Source organism: Seriola aureovittata, chromosome 7 (assembly GCF_021018895.1).
Source record: "Seriola aureovittata isolate HTS-2021-v1 ecotype China chromosome 7, ASM2101889v1, whole genome shotgun sequence".
In the NCBI taxonomy this organism is placed as follows: Eukaryota; Metazoa; Chordata; class Actinopteri; order Carangiformes; family Carangidae; genus Seriola; species Seriola aureovittata.
In genome coordinates, this window is record NC_079370.1 from 9499169 (window position 1) to 9513834 (window position 14666).

A 14666-nucleotide genomic window follows, 5' to 3' on the forward strand; every position below is an offset into this window, starting at 1 on the left:
AGTCCACTAGTGTAAGGATACAAAGGTTATCTGGATTTATCTCCAGGCTGTTACAGCTAGACTACGTGGATACTATAGTTAATCTCTATTTCCTAAATGCTTTCTACAGGGGGTCAGAGGAGAACTACTGCAGTATTTCTTGTGGTGTAAGATAGGTTTTGTTGTCTGGACATAACTAAAAGGCATGTAACCTCTGTATAGTACAAAGATTGTGACTGTGATAATCATGTGAGAAGCAGCAGAAACAGGAAGAGAGCCACTGTGACAACATGGCAGGGACTCCTGGACTTTGGGCTCTTGACTACAACTGTCACCTGGCGTCAGTATATATACACAGAAGCACCACTCTGACACACTCTCAAACACGCTAAACCCCGACAGATATACAAGCCAAAAACAGGTGAGAATTACGCTACATTTCAAAACACAACTTTAAGAGGCAAATATAAATGATTCAACTTCGTTGATGCAGCTTAAAAGTTAACTAGTTCATATTGTTTTTCAGCAAGACGCAGTCATGAAGGTGTTTGTGGTACTAGCCGTTGCAATGCTGTCGGGTAAGTAGCTTTTATTTTGTGTTTTTTCAATATGTCAAAGTCAAAGATAACTTAACATTGCAGCATTGCTTGATGTTCGATCAGAATAAACTGAATGGCTGGAAAATATGCACGGCTCAAACTAATCTCATCTCCATCCAACAGGTTGTCAGGCCAACCTCTTCTACGCTGATGCACCCAAGCCACAGCTGGAGGTGCTGACTGATGCTTTCTGGGACTACATTGCCAAGGCCACCCAGACAGCTGATGACACCCTTGAGATGATCAGAAAGTCTCAGTTTGGACAGGAAGTCAAGTAAGTTGTATGACACACAGGACCATGATGACTTTGCCTACTAGTCACACATATTGGTTTTACTCAAACCGCTGACAGTCTAAACGTTACTTTGTCCCTCCTTTAGTGCCCGTCTTGCAGAGAGCGCTGACATTGCCAACACATATGCAGTCACTCTGCAGAAGCAGCTTCCCCCTGCAGCCCAGGACCTGATGACCAAGGTCACTGCAGAGGCTGACGTGCTGAGAAATGTGCTGACCCAGGAGCTGACCTCTGTCAGGGACAAGCTGGAGCCCTTCACCGAGAATATGAAGGCCCAGATCCAGCAGAGAGTCGAGCAGCTCAAACAGGAGTTGGCCCCCTACGCAGACTCCCTGGACTCTGAGGCCCTGAGGGCCACCCTGATGCAGAAGAGCGAGGAGCTGAAGATCAGCCTGGAGCAGAGTGTGAAGGATCTGCAGACTCAGATGGGACCCTACACTGACGACCTGAAGGTGAAAGTGGACCAGCATCTGCAGAACTTCCAGGATAGCGTGGCCCCCATGACCGCGAAGGTCCAGGTTGAGCTAAGTCAGAGAGCCAACCTGGTGAAACAAATGGTGGCCCCCTACGCTGAGGACCTGAGAGAAAAGCTGGACCCTTACGCCCATGACCTCAGGGCCCAGCTCATGTCCCTCTACCAGTCCTTTGTCAAAGCCAACTGAGTCATCCTCCATAATCAACCTGCTCCATCACTGACCTCTGTTTGAAGTGTGTAATAATTTAAATATCTGAATTGTACTGTAAACCAAATGAAACTGGGTGAATACCCACGACATAATATTTATTGCTAAGTGCAATATTTGCAAAGCAAACCTCTGCACTTGTCAAACATGTAAATACTTAGTTTTTTTTGTGTGTTGTGAAGTTGGAAACTGTAAGTTTTTGTCATTTCTGTAAGTTATGAAAAAATAAATAGATGAATCTGGAAAATGTGAATCGTCCGATCTCTGTTTTCTTTTTGGTCTTTTACAGGATGTTTATCTAATCTGTAAATAGGCACAAAATTCTACAACTATTGTAAGACATGCTGTGTATTTACAAGCCATCTAAAAATTACACTGACAAAGTGTGATCACTACATAAACACACATAGAGGAACTACACAAGTCACAAGCCACAGTGGCACATGTGCTGTTTTTTTCCCAGCAGGCAACTAGTATTTTGATATCATCTGCCATGTCTTAACATGTCCTGGCTCCTAGTTTTTCCAGAGGTAGACTGTTGTTCTTGTTCCTGTAATCACTTGTCATGAAACTGCACCTTCCTGGTACCAACGCTAAAATCAACTAACTGCTGTGAGAAAAGTGGGTGATCAATGTGATGTGAAAGAGAACTAGACAAACCAGTAATGGACTGATTCCATTTGATGACACATGAGACAAAAACTATTGCAAAAAAAAATAAAAAATCAGATGCATTATTTGCTCGTATTTAAAGTGAGTGAAGTGTACTGAACACCACATAATTCTTTCTACCATAAAAAAACAATAACTGTGCAACATCTTATTGTTGTAAATATAAAACTCAAAGCCTTCTTATCCTAACCCAATTGACAGTGCCAGCGTGCAACGTGGAGGGTCAGAGTCCAGTGACAACATACCTACACACTCACATGCACGTACAACACACACTATGCATATTTGTTCCCTGGTTACTTCAAAACAGAGCAACCACAAAAACAGCAGTGACAAATAATTACAAATTGACAAGTTTGTCAAATATCTCACAAGTTAAATCATTAATTATGAACTTGACTCTTGTGGGTTTTGCTTGAAGAAAGGAGAATAACTTTTGTTTATAACTGATTCTTGGTAGAATATCAAAAGTGTGTTCAAACACATCAGTCATCGATGCAATTGTAGGATATAAGTTTTTACTTTCTTCTTAAGTGTAACTCTGCAGAATTCGGTCTGCCTTTAATCTAACTACATCGTTTGTGCTACAATCACTGAGGTGCAAACTACTGAAAATCGCTGTGAGACTTTAGAAATGCTAATCTGTTCTCACATTTTCATGCACGAGCCTGTATTATACCTGATTAGCACCTGTGTGGGCACCCAGTAGCAGTCACACTGCCTTATCAGTCAAGACAGCCAAAAGGCATTTTTAAGGCCTTGATCCCAACGACCACTTTCTAAAGCTGAAGGCTGCACTAATGTCTGCCCCATTCAAACTCCACGACACCGAGAGGAGGGAGCTGTTGTTTGAGGCAGACGAGTTTCTTTGAACAGGACACATCTTGCCTTATTCACAGTAGTGGCAAACTGAGATTCGGTGTTGTTTTGATGTAGATAAGAGGTTGTTACTGGACTACTGCTGCTAGTTTGATAAGAAGATCAGAGCCTGTGGACATGAGAAGATACTGTAGCTGAATCATGTTGATAGGTCATTGAAAATGCTCTCAGGCTGTGATGTTTGTTCCACCTTGTTGTCCCCTATGGGCTGGGCGGGTTTTAAGAACAGCATGGTTGTGACATATACGTGGGGTGATTTTGGTTGAGATGTTTTCTTTCCACTGATTGCCTCAAAAAAATGTCCACCTTTGATCAACAGCTCAAGTCAATCCAAACCGAAATTGATTACGATGAGCCTCACAAAGGTTATTATTTATCAGAGACCATTTGTATTGGACTGCAAAAGGGAAACTACCCTTTCATTAAAAAACATGGTTTAAAGCAGTGGTGAAATATATCTATATACATTTATAAGTACTATACTTGAGTGCAGTTTTGAGGCATTTGCGTTTTACTTTACTACATTTATATGAAAACAATAGTTACTGGCTACTTTTCACATGAAGTTTTGACACACTAATTCACAATATGATGCACTGTTTTAGATAAAACTACCCAACAGTTTAAAGAAGCAGTTAATATGACCTCTACCTCAACCAATCACAGCAGTGAAGTAGCACTTACTGTACATGGTAATACATTAATGATAATTAATGATTAATGATCCAATTGTGAATAATGATTACTTTTATTTCCAATACTTAAGTACTTTTTGTTCTCAGTACTTTAACTTAATCAAGATATTGAATAGGGAGCTGTTGCTTGTGGTGGAGTAGTCACCATCTGTGTCATTGCTACTTTTTTTCTCAAATAAATGATCTGAATACTTCATCCACCACTGACTGTAGGGTTAGTCATTCAATCCCCAGCTGTGTCAAGTGCCCTTGAATGTCATGAAATGCATCATGCGACTCTGTAAAACCAGATGTAATAGGAGAGGCTACACTGCCACCCAGTGACCGAGCAGTGTAAGAGCTTGGGCGTGAATAAAATCTCCCAGCTTTGTGAAGGGCAATGAAGAGTGAATCAGTAGGTAGATGTTCAGTTATCTTGCCTGTCCACTTCAACAAGACACAGGATTTTAGTTTTGACTGGCAATGAAATATTCTGTATTAACTAATGACCATCCAAGCTCATTCTGATTACTTTTTGAAAATATTCCACCGGGCATTGTACTGATGATGATGATTATAATAATAATAATCTTTTGCTCTGGGTTGTTAATCTATGTCTCTTCTTTACTCAATGTCAACATTTCTTTATTACTCACTCAGAGGATAACGAAAAGTGAGAATATTAAAAATAAGTTAAATAAAAGGTAAGATCTTCTTTGTGTATTTTTGCTGTACATTCATGTGGTACAGTAATTATTTATCTACTGTAATTTCATTTTTATAATTGTACCAAATAAAACTCTGACCCTTAAACTAATATAATTTGGGTATAAAGAATACAAAGATTATTTATAAGTAATGTTAATTCATCATTGCACTGCTGTTGACAGAGAGCAAATATTCAGCTGAATTTATAAATGCTCTTCATTTTATGGTTTGCCGTTTCAATCTTGTCATACAGTGACAGTGGCAACACTTAACACTTTGAGCTGACAGGACCAGCAGGCAAAAATGCCCCCTGGCTGACAGAACATAAGTCACAATAATATATTGCATAACATTGTTTAAAGGCTGAAACCATCAATCAGCTACATACCAGGACTAATAATGGACCTGCATGAACACCAAATGTTCTCTTGAAGTTAGAACATGCATGAAAGATTTCTTCATTTGTGTTTTTGTCTTCACTCCTCTCTGTGATTAGATGCAGGCAGGGCTCAGTCAAAATGTGATAACAGACAATTAAATCTGATGAAACCACAAAGACATGGCTCTGATTAAGAAGATTGTAAAACTCTTAATAAATATTATTTGTTTTATATTTCTCAGCTTTTACTCTGAAAGTTGCTCATAGTCATAAATACAATATAGATAAATATTTTAGATTTAAAAGTTTTCATGGGATTTAAGGGTACGATGAGAAGTATGTGAGTACAGGATGCGTCCAAAAAGATGATTGTACAGTGTTTCAACATTGGCAAAGTTGCAAAAGACATAATTATAGTTTTACATTACTGTTTGAGTTTAATTCAGTATGATTAAATGTACAAAATGAGTGTTGCAACATGTGAGTAAAACAAATCTAATCAGTATTCAGAGCAAGTTTGAGATGGATGAAAGATGCCTGTCATCATGGGCTCCCTCTGGGAAAACAAAAATGTCACATGTTTGATGGTGTTTGTTTTGATGAATGGAAACATAAGAATGAAGGACTCAGGTCGGCTACAAATTCAGGTTTATGTAACGTTTGTTCACTGATCATGACTTGGATATCCTGACACGCCTCTCTCTCTTTTTTGGTCCTTTCACTCCCATCACGTTTCAGTCACTTTGAAAGAGACACGAGACAAAAGGTCACTGGAATTCGCAAGCAAAACGAAACATGGTTTAATCAACACAAGCAAGGAAATTCATTTGTTATTTGTATAATGGGGTTATACTGCCTTTTAGGTGTTGATCTGGTAATCCTCTGTTTGGGGACCTGCGGGTTTGTATCAGCTTGATGTTTAAGATAAATAGCAAATATATGCAACATTACTACAAAGGAAAGCATACTGTACATTTCCTGTTTAGTAAATAATTTCAGTTTGTTCATGTATATCTCATAGAGTCAGTGCATTTTTGTAACTTGTGAGAAGGTGTATTCAAGCTAAGACGAGGTGTTAAGTTGCTCTTTACGGGCTTGAAAAAGGAACCGGCACAGAGGTGCGGGTGGCTGGAACACAAAGCCACATGGCCAAAATTGACAATGTGGCAGGGAGTAGGGTGGAAATAGGCTGGTATAAAAATACTAATGGGTGACTGGGGAGTGAGGAACAGGTGTGCAGGTAGATGTGGGAGTCGGGTGACGGGGATTGGCAAGAAAATCTGAGGGCATCTGGTGGATGGATGGAAATCTGGCACAGAGTGGGAAATGCCTGGGGGAGTTACAGTGGCTGAAGGAAAGGCAGACGCAGGGAGACTGAGTGTGTTGTGATGACAGGCTGATGTTATATTTATGAATATTATTTGTGCACGTTGTGTAGGCCAAAGTCAGTGGCTTGTGTCAAAGGAAGGAAGTAAAGCCAGTATCAGCAACAAAGCACAAAGGTTAAACTATTGTCCAACAGGCTGTTTAATAAAAACTTGGCCTACGTGTCTTTTAAATTATAACTTCTTCTCTGTCAATCTGTAGTCAGCTGCAGGGTGATCATTCTGTTGAAGGTCCAGTGTCCACTGGTCAACAGAGGTTTTACATTAAAATTAGGAGCACTGATGTTTTGTCGAGTATCTCTCTAGTGATCAGGTGTTTCAATCGGGGTCGAACGTACTGCAAGTCTCAACAGGTGTAAGTGTGTGTGTGTCTGTGTCTGTTTGTCCGTATGTGCCAACAAAGGACTACGCAGATTGCATGTATTCTTGGTATGGACAAAGATAATATTTCTTTATCTCTTTGACACTTTTACACGTCATAACATAGATGAAAGGTGGCACTCCTTTGTCTGTTAGACTGTCTGGTATGTGTCTCTTTTTCTTAGCAGTGACGCTTGTGCATAGCACACATCATCACATACCCTCCTCTTCCACTCTATATTGCAATAATTTAACAATGCAAAATAATGATTTTCCTCTTTCCAAACAGAAAATGTGTGTCTTTACAACTCTGCTGTTGAGTTTGATTTTGCAGCACGCAGCCACATCGGTAAGTTTACTTATCCGAAGCATGCCACATTCATTTCATAGTCATTATGCCAGTGATGCATGGAACATTACCACTGTGATCAAATGATGTGCCATTCATCTGACATTTGTCCACAGCCTATTTCATCTGCAGAAGGCACTGAAGGTGAAGAATAGCTGGCTGATAATGGCTTCCAACAATATTTTCTCTGAAATAACTTTTTAAATTAAATCAATAAAAAATATAATTTTCATTATATTCATTATGATTGATTCAGATGTGATTGTGGTGAGTGAAATAATCATTTTGGAATCAAAGTTATGAGATCATATTAATGAAAACCCAGGAATGGAAATCACTCATACAAACATGTAACAAGTCACACTGAACATAGTGTCTTCTCCTGATGCTACCTTGTGTTTTATCAGACGGCAGTGGGTATGAAGAAGCTCTAGACATTGTTGAGATAAACAAAGGTGTGTATGAAAGATCCATACATTATTCAAACTGTTACTTTCCATCACTTGGATTTACATAGTAAAATAACAATAAACGTTCTTTTTTCAGATCTGAATCTACATGAGGGAGACATACGACTAATGACTGTGAGAACCATTGCTGTTATACTTTTTTTTAATACAATACACTTGCACAACACCTCGAGTTCATTGTGATCACTCTTCTTTTTAAAGGGCCGTGACAGGAACATTGTTGTTGGAAACCAGTTCAGATGGGAATTACCCGTCCCATATGTGTTACATGAGAGCCTTGGTAAGACAAAGAAATGGTCTTTGTATTTTTTCAGCTGTAAAGAAAAGAGCGGAATTAACATCTTGATTGACTTGCTCGATTTTCTGACTCATCATGATGTTGTGTACTTCCTTGAAACACAGACTTGAATGCCAAAGGAGTTGTTCTACGGGCTTTTGACCAAATACGGCTGAAAACGTGCATCGACTTCAAACCCTGGGAAGATGAGCCACACTACATTGTAGTCATCCAAGACGATGGGTGGTTCACTATATCACTGATTATAATTACATAGAATATTCTTTAATTTTAATAATGTTTTGGTTTTTATAACCAATCTTAATCTTCTTCTAGTTTTAGTTTAACAGGATACATTGTTTCCATGTAGCTTGATGAGGTGATATTAGTGTGAACCTAGTGCAGGCCTCTCTTTCCTCACCCAAACAGAGTTGTTATGCATATCTTTTTCTTATCTTTTTCTTCTGAGTTCGTAGACTTTTGGCAAGAAAGCAAATAAGCTAAATGTCAAACTATTTCTTTATTGCCTTACTTGTCTTATTCACCTGATCTGTCTATAGATGTTGGTCATATGTTGGGAATCAACATCAGGGAAACCAAAGTGTCTCTATTGGACAGTGGTGTGATCACCTTGCCATTGTGGAGCACGAGTTTCTTCATGCACTGGGCTTCTGGCATGAACAGTCCAGATATGACAGAGATGAGTATGTGACCGTTGTCTGGGAAAACATAGAAAAAGGTTTGTTTAAATCTTAGCTGAATGCATCTTTCTGATTTTAAAATGGGTGACCTCTGCTACGAAGAAAAACCATATTAAACGTATCTTCATGTTTTATTCAGGAAGGGAACACAACTTTTTAAAGCACAGTTCAAACTACACTACCACTCTAGGAACGATGTATGATTACACATCTGTGATGCACTACAACAAAGACGCCTTCTCTAATGGCAATGGATCCACCATCATCACTAATCTGCCAGAGTACCAAGATGTAATTGGTCAGCGTCTAGAAATGAGCTCTAATGATGTTCTGAAGCTCCAGAAGCTTTACAACTGCAGTAAATGCTTATTTTACTAAACAATGCTGCATTATAGTACAATGTTATTTGTTGTGCATATGATCACGATTTGTGTTTTTGTGTTTTTGTCAGCATCTGCCGTAACCTTCCGGATGTCCTGCAGCTTTGAGGATGAAAGAGTGTGTGATATGACTCTTTGCGCTGCAGGAAATACCAGCTGGGAGAGAGTGGGCAGCACAAAAGCCGGGCCGTTCTCCGACCACACCAGTCTGAGTTCACAGGGAGGTATGAGCCTGCGTTTAGTTTTAATTTCCTTTTGTATGCTGTCAAAAACACCATACAACACCTTCAATCATTTCTCTATAATGGTACAGCTGCTGTGCATTACATCCCTTTATTCTTTATTATCCCCATCATGGTGTTAATTTATACCTTGCTCTAACTGCTGTTTTTGTTTTCCAACGGACAGCAGCGTTGTGATGGGTTTACTCTAAAGAGACACTGAAAATGCCAATGAGTAGCTGGTGCAATTTTAAATAAAACACTCTTGTAATTTCATTATGTTCACAGAGAACCAGACAGAATCTGCTCATGGAAATGGCACAGCAAATCAAAACGGTGAGTTTTCTGTGAAACACTATTACTGCATCCAGCTTAGAGTTTCTCATCAGTTGCAGTTTCCAAGGTCATTTTTTGCACACTACATTTCTGCCAACTACATGAGGATCACTATAGTGCTTAATTGTTTGTAGGTGGAGGCTCCTTCATGCACTGCAGCACGGTGTCTGGAAAAGAGGGGGATGGCGCCAAAATGCAGAGCAGGAAGATGAATCCAAAGAGGCAGATCCAGTGCCTCCAGTTTTTCTATTTTCACAGCGGGAGCGACAAAGACCAACTCAACATTTGGATCAGAGAATATGACAGGGAAGATGAGGAGACCACCTATCTAATGGGACAGATCACAGGTGAAATCATGCATAGTGGATATCTGTTATCCACAAAACATGACCATTTGAAAGTGGCATCATACAGCCAAATCCAGTGTGTAAATCGTTTCAAGCAGTTATTGACATGTAGGATTTAATTTTAAAGATAAACACACCAAAGGCAAATCAGCTCTATAACCTGATAAACATTCCTGTCAAGATGTCTGTCTACTCCAAGATAAGTGTTATTAGATTTACATGCACTTACTGCACTCTGCAGTGTACCATCAGTCATACTGTATGTTCATTGTCATTTGTCAGGTCCACCAACATCTCACTGGCAGCTCCATCACGTTTCCCTCAATGCCACTAGGCCCTTCCAGGTGGAGTTTGAGGTCCGCAAAGGAGCAGGAAACTCCTTGGGCGGGTTTTCAGTGGATGACATCAACCTGTTTGAAACTGAGTGTCCACATCATGTCTGGCATATTCCCAACATTGACCATTTTCTGATAAACAGCAGCGTTGGCACAAGCTTACTGAGCCCACGGTTCATAACCAGACAGAGCTACGGGCTCCAGCTTCTGCTGCATCTCTACTCTGATCACTTCGGTGTTTTCTTCCGGCTCGTGTCCACAGACCATGATGACCAGCTCCAGTGGCCATGTGTGTGGAGACAGGTGACAGTCTCACTGCTGGACCAGAGTCACCACATCCAGCAGAGGATGTCGAAGCAGATAAGCATCACAACTGATTCAGAGAGAACATTCATTGGAGGTGATTGAGCAGCACTGATATACAAAATACATGCAAAATATTATTCAATAGATCTTGATAAATTAACTGTATTGTACGTGTGGTTGTATTGCAAGTGCAAATCATGTGTCTCACTTATTTTTACATCAAGATAGTGGAGAGATATTTCACTACTGGGATAACCCCAGGAAGCTGGGGCATCTCATCAATGACACCAACAGAGAGCCGTACTATGCTGGTCCAAACCTCGGCTACAGGACTTTCTTGTCTTTGGATGCATTTCGGTCAGGAAACTTTATAAAAGGAGGCAGCATCTTCTTTTTCCTCAGCTTTGATGGTATATATTATGGCAGTTAAAAAAAACAACTTTATCCTTAAATCTTCCTTTAACCAATTTTGACTTAGATGAACTATATGTTTTATCTATTCACTTGTTCGCTGTATCTATATGATTTTTAAGGTTGCACTATTACATCAAATCAAAAACTTTTTGGAGATGCTGGACTCAAATGATGCATGAGTCCAGCTGGGTTAACATTCAATTCTATTCTGTCAGGGTGTCCGGATGGGTTACAGTGAAGTTAAAGCATCACCATTTAATGTCGCTTTAGTAAACTTCTGTAAATCAGCAACAGACTGTACTTGTAATAACTGCACTTAGTGGAATGTCAAACCTCTCACAGCATGTTTACCATTGTTTTACATGTTACAAGCTCCCTGGCACTGAAACACTCTTTTGATATTTTCATTGACAGATTTATCGACTCTACGACTGAGTGGCTCAGACCCTCCTAAGCCACAGATATGGTCTAACATGAACCATGTGACTCTGATGAAGACAGATGATAAGGGAACCTGCCTAAACCAAATGTAAGAGCTGACAGACAAATATTAAGAAAAAGGCTAACAAAAAAAGCAAAAAAAAACAAATGAATGTGTTGAAAGGCTTGCATAGACGGGGACAAAGAATGTGGAAACGCCTGTATTACAAAACACCCCCTTCTGTTCTGACAGGATGGGAAGCACTACAACCATCGTCACTCCATCATTCATATCATCATTTGCAGTCAGGTACATCCACTTTGTATCAATAGCATGTACTGTACAGAATTTACTGAGAATAATAGTACATACAGTAGCTCTGTTTCACTGTGTTGTAATAAATACTTATATATTATTATATATTTATGTATATACTGTATGTAGTATGCATTTATACTAAGCTATATAACTAGGGCTGCAACTAATGACTGTTTCCATCGTTGATTCATCTATTTCTAATTCTTTATATTAATCAAACAATTAATTAAAAGTATGAATAATAGTTAATCACGATTCTCTTCAGTGTGCATTTGCTGTCAGACTAATTGTCCAATCTATCTAATTAGTTACTCACTTAATTGTTTCAGCCATGAACATAACATCATACAAGTAAAGCACCTGCTTTATTTATCTGTACCATTTTTGGGGGCATATTAAGTCATCATGCTGGTCATCTGATTAATACATTTTTGAACTTCTACAGAATAAGAATTTTATAAAATGTATTAGGTCCACACACATTACCAGCACTGTACTATTAAAGATAACTATAACTTTCAGTGATTTGCACTTAAAATACAACTAGAGTTTTACATAGACTATTCTCTATTATAACCACTCTGTTGTTATTTTCCCAGTCTTCCCACAGGAACCATCTTTACCATGCTGACAGCCACAGTGGCCCTGATATCAGGAAACCTGCCCTTGACACTTTGAAAATCCCAGCTTTGTTCTACAAGTATAGAAATTGGTGTATTTCTGTGGTCGAGAAACTACAAACCAAGGGTGTAGGTTTGCATATGAACAATAGGTACATGTCCCTACCAATATTTTGGGAGGACAGAATTGTCCTCCCAAAATATTGGGGGGGGGGGGGGGCTATCTGGAGGCTCATGTCATGTGAGAATGTCACAGTGGTACTTAACATAATCAGAAAAATGTCAACTGATGTTATTTAACCATGTTAGCTAGTGTTAACTATCAAATTAAGCCTGGCTTCTGTCTTCTGTAGGCTAGCAGTCAGGTACTGGGAGTAAACATAAAATGGTGGATATATCAAACTATGAGTTTAATTTCTGTCAAAAAATTATATTGATTAAAAATTATATTTATTATTTATCCTATTAAAATGTCATCATGAATATTGTGACTTTTTTTATGCCTTATACTAAGAGGTTTTGGGCCTTACTATACTATAAGGTTTTTATGGTATTTATGCGTTGCTATACTATGACCATTTTTATTACATTTTATGCGTCACTATACTATAATTTTTTTATGCCTTACTATATTATGACGTTTTATTAAATTTTTATGCCTTACTATAGCATGACATTTTTATGCCTTACTATACTATGATGTTTTTTTACGTTTTTATGCCTTGCTATACTAAGACGCTTTTTTATGTTTTTGTGCCTTGCTATACTATGACGTTTTTATACCATTTTATACCTTAGTATAGTATGACCTTTTTTGACATTTTCATGCCTTACTATACTTTTACCTTTTATGCCTTATCATACTATGACTTTTTATGCCTTACAATACCATGACTTTTTATACCTTACTGTGGTGGCTGTGCCACATGTTAACAAGTGTAAACTATTTATGTTCAACAATTAACTAACATTTCAAGTAAAAACACTACACTAAGCTTTTGTTTTCATACAGCACACAATTTATTGGTTTGGCAATTTTTTCCTTCCATGGATCCCGCATGACCTCCCCTGGCAAAAAGGAAATGGCACTGAAAAAGAAGGCCTGTTGAACGCTGCCAAGCAGGAAGTGGAGGAGGCCCCTGTAAATCCCCTGTCGTGTTGAGGTAAATTTTTTTGATTAATTGATTATTCCTGTTCCCTTTTCGTGTCTGTCAAATCTAGCCTATATATATTGTCTATATAAACCCACCTTGTGTGTCATTTTGATGAGTTCATTTTAATTTGCTGTATGTTTAGTTGACCTAAGTTTGAGTTAAAAGGCCTTTTTCCGTTTTGAAATCATTGTCCTGAGTTTCTAAATTTTGTATTTTGAGAACTTAATTTTTGTTAAATTGCAATTATTTGTAAATGAATAATAATTTGCTTTGCTTTACACAACTGGTTTCTTGAGCTTTTCTTCTCTGGTTCCTGACACTTACTATAATATCAGATTTTTATGCCTTACCATATCACAACTTTTTTAGAGCCTTACTATAGTCTGATGTTTTTATGCCTTACTATACTATGACGTTTTTTTGATTTCTTATTCCTAATTATACTATGTTGTCTTTGTGACTTTTTATACCTTAATATACTATGCATTTTGAGGACTTTTTATCCCTTACTATATAATGATGTTTTTATCACATTTTATGCCTAACTATACTATGACGTTTATATACCTTACTATAGTATGACGTTTGTTAACGTTTTTATGCCTTACTATACTATGACATTTTATGCCTTACTATGCTATGATGTTATTTGACGTTTTTATGCCTTACTATACTATGCTAATTTTTTTAATTCTTACTGCTCACTATAATATAACGTTTCTATGACATTTTATGCCTTCCTATATTATGATGTTTTCTTTAACGTTTTTATACCTTACTATACTATGATGTTTTTATAACATTTTGTGCCTAACTGTACTATGACATTTTTATGCCTTACTATACTGATGTTTTTATGCCTTACTATGCTATGCTGTTTTTTTGATTTCTTATTCCTTACTATACTATAACGTTTCTGTGACATTTTATGCCTTACTATACTATGATATTTTCTATAACGTTTTTATACCTTACTATACTATGATGTTTTTGTAACATTTTATGCCTAACTGTACTGTGAAGTTTTGATGTCTTGCTATAGTATGACGTTTTTTAACGTTTTTATGCCTTATTATACTATGACGTTTTTTATGACATTTTATTCATAATTGTACTACGATGTTTTTTGACGTTTTTATGGATTACCAAGAAATGTCGTTTTTTATTTCATTTTAATGCCCTACTCTATTATGTCGTTTCTATGCCTTACTATACTATGAGGTTTTATGACTTTTTATACCTCACTATACTATGATGTTTTTATGCCTTACTATACTATGTTGTTTTTTTGACATTTTATGCCTTACTATTCTATGACGTTTTAATGACATTTTGTACCTTACTATATTATGACATTTTTTAGACATTTTATACTTACTATACTATGACGTTTTTTGACGTTTT

General features: G+C 37.8%; 2 protein-coding genes across 2 annotated transcripts; both read left to right on the forward strand.

Annotated features, from left to right (window-relative positions):
- The first annotated feature begins 314 nt into the window (after window positions 1-314).
- On the forward strand, window positions 315-1809 carry LOC130172475 (apolipoprotein A-IV-like). The gene is made up of 4 exons (XM_056381232.1): window positions 315-400; window positions 506-557; window positions 702-852; window positions 959-1809. Exons 2-4 carry the CDS (start codon window positions 518-520, stop codon window positions 1533-1535), a joined length of 768 nt encoding a protein of 255 aa, XP_056237207.1. The 5' UTR covers window positions 315-400; window positions 506-517; the 3' UTR covers window positions 1536-1809.
- Window positions 1810-6740: 4931 nt separating this feature from the next.
- Window positions 6741-12663, forward strand: LOC130172083 (meprin A subunit beta-like). Its single transcript, XM_056380501.1, has 15 exons — window positions 6741-6777; window positions 6903-6962; window positions 7370-7417; window positions 7509-7546; window positions 7634-7712; window positions 7835-7952; window positions 8270-8448; window positions 8550-8768; window positions 8862-9014; window positions 9482-9694; window positions 9977-10429; window positions 10560-10745; window positions 11164-11278; window positions 11423-11479; window positions 12088-12663. The coding sequence occupies exons 1-15, from the start codon at window positions 6741-6743 to the stop codon at window positions 12164-12166; spliced, it is 2034 nt and encodes a 677-aa protein (XP_056236476.1). The 3' UTR covers window positions 12167-12663.
- The last annotated feature ends 2003 nt before the right edge of the window (window positions 12664-14666 follow it).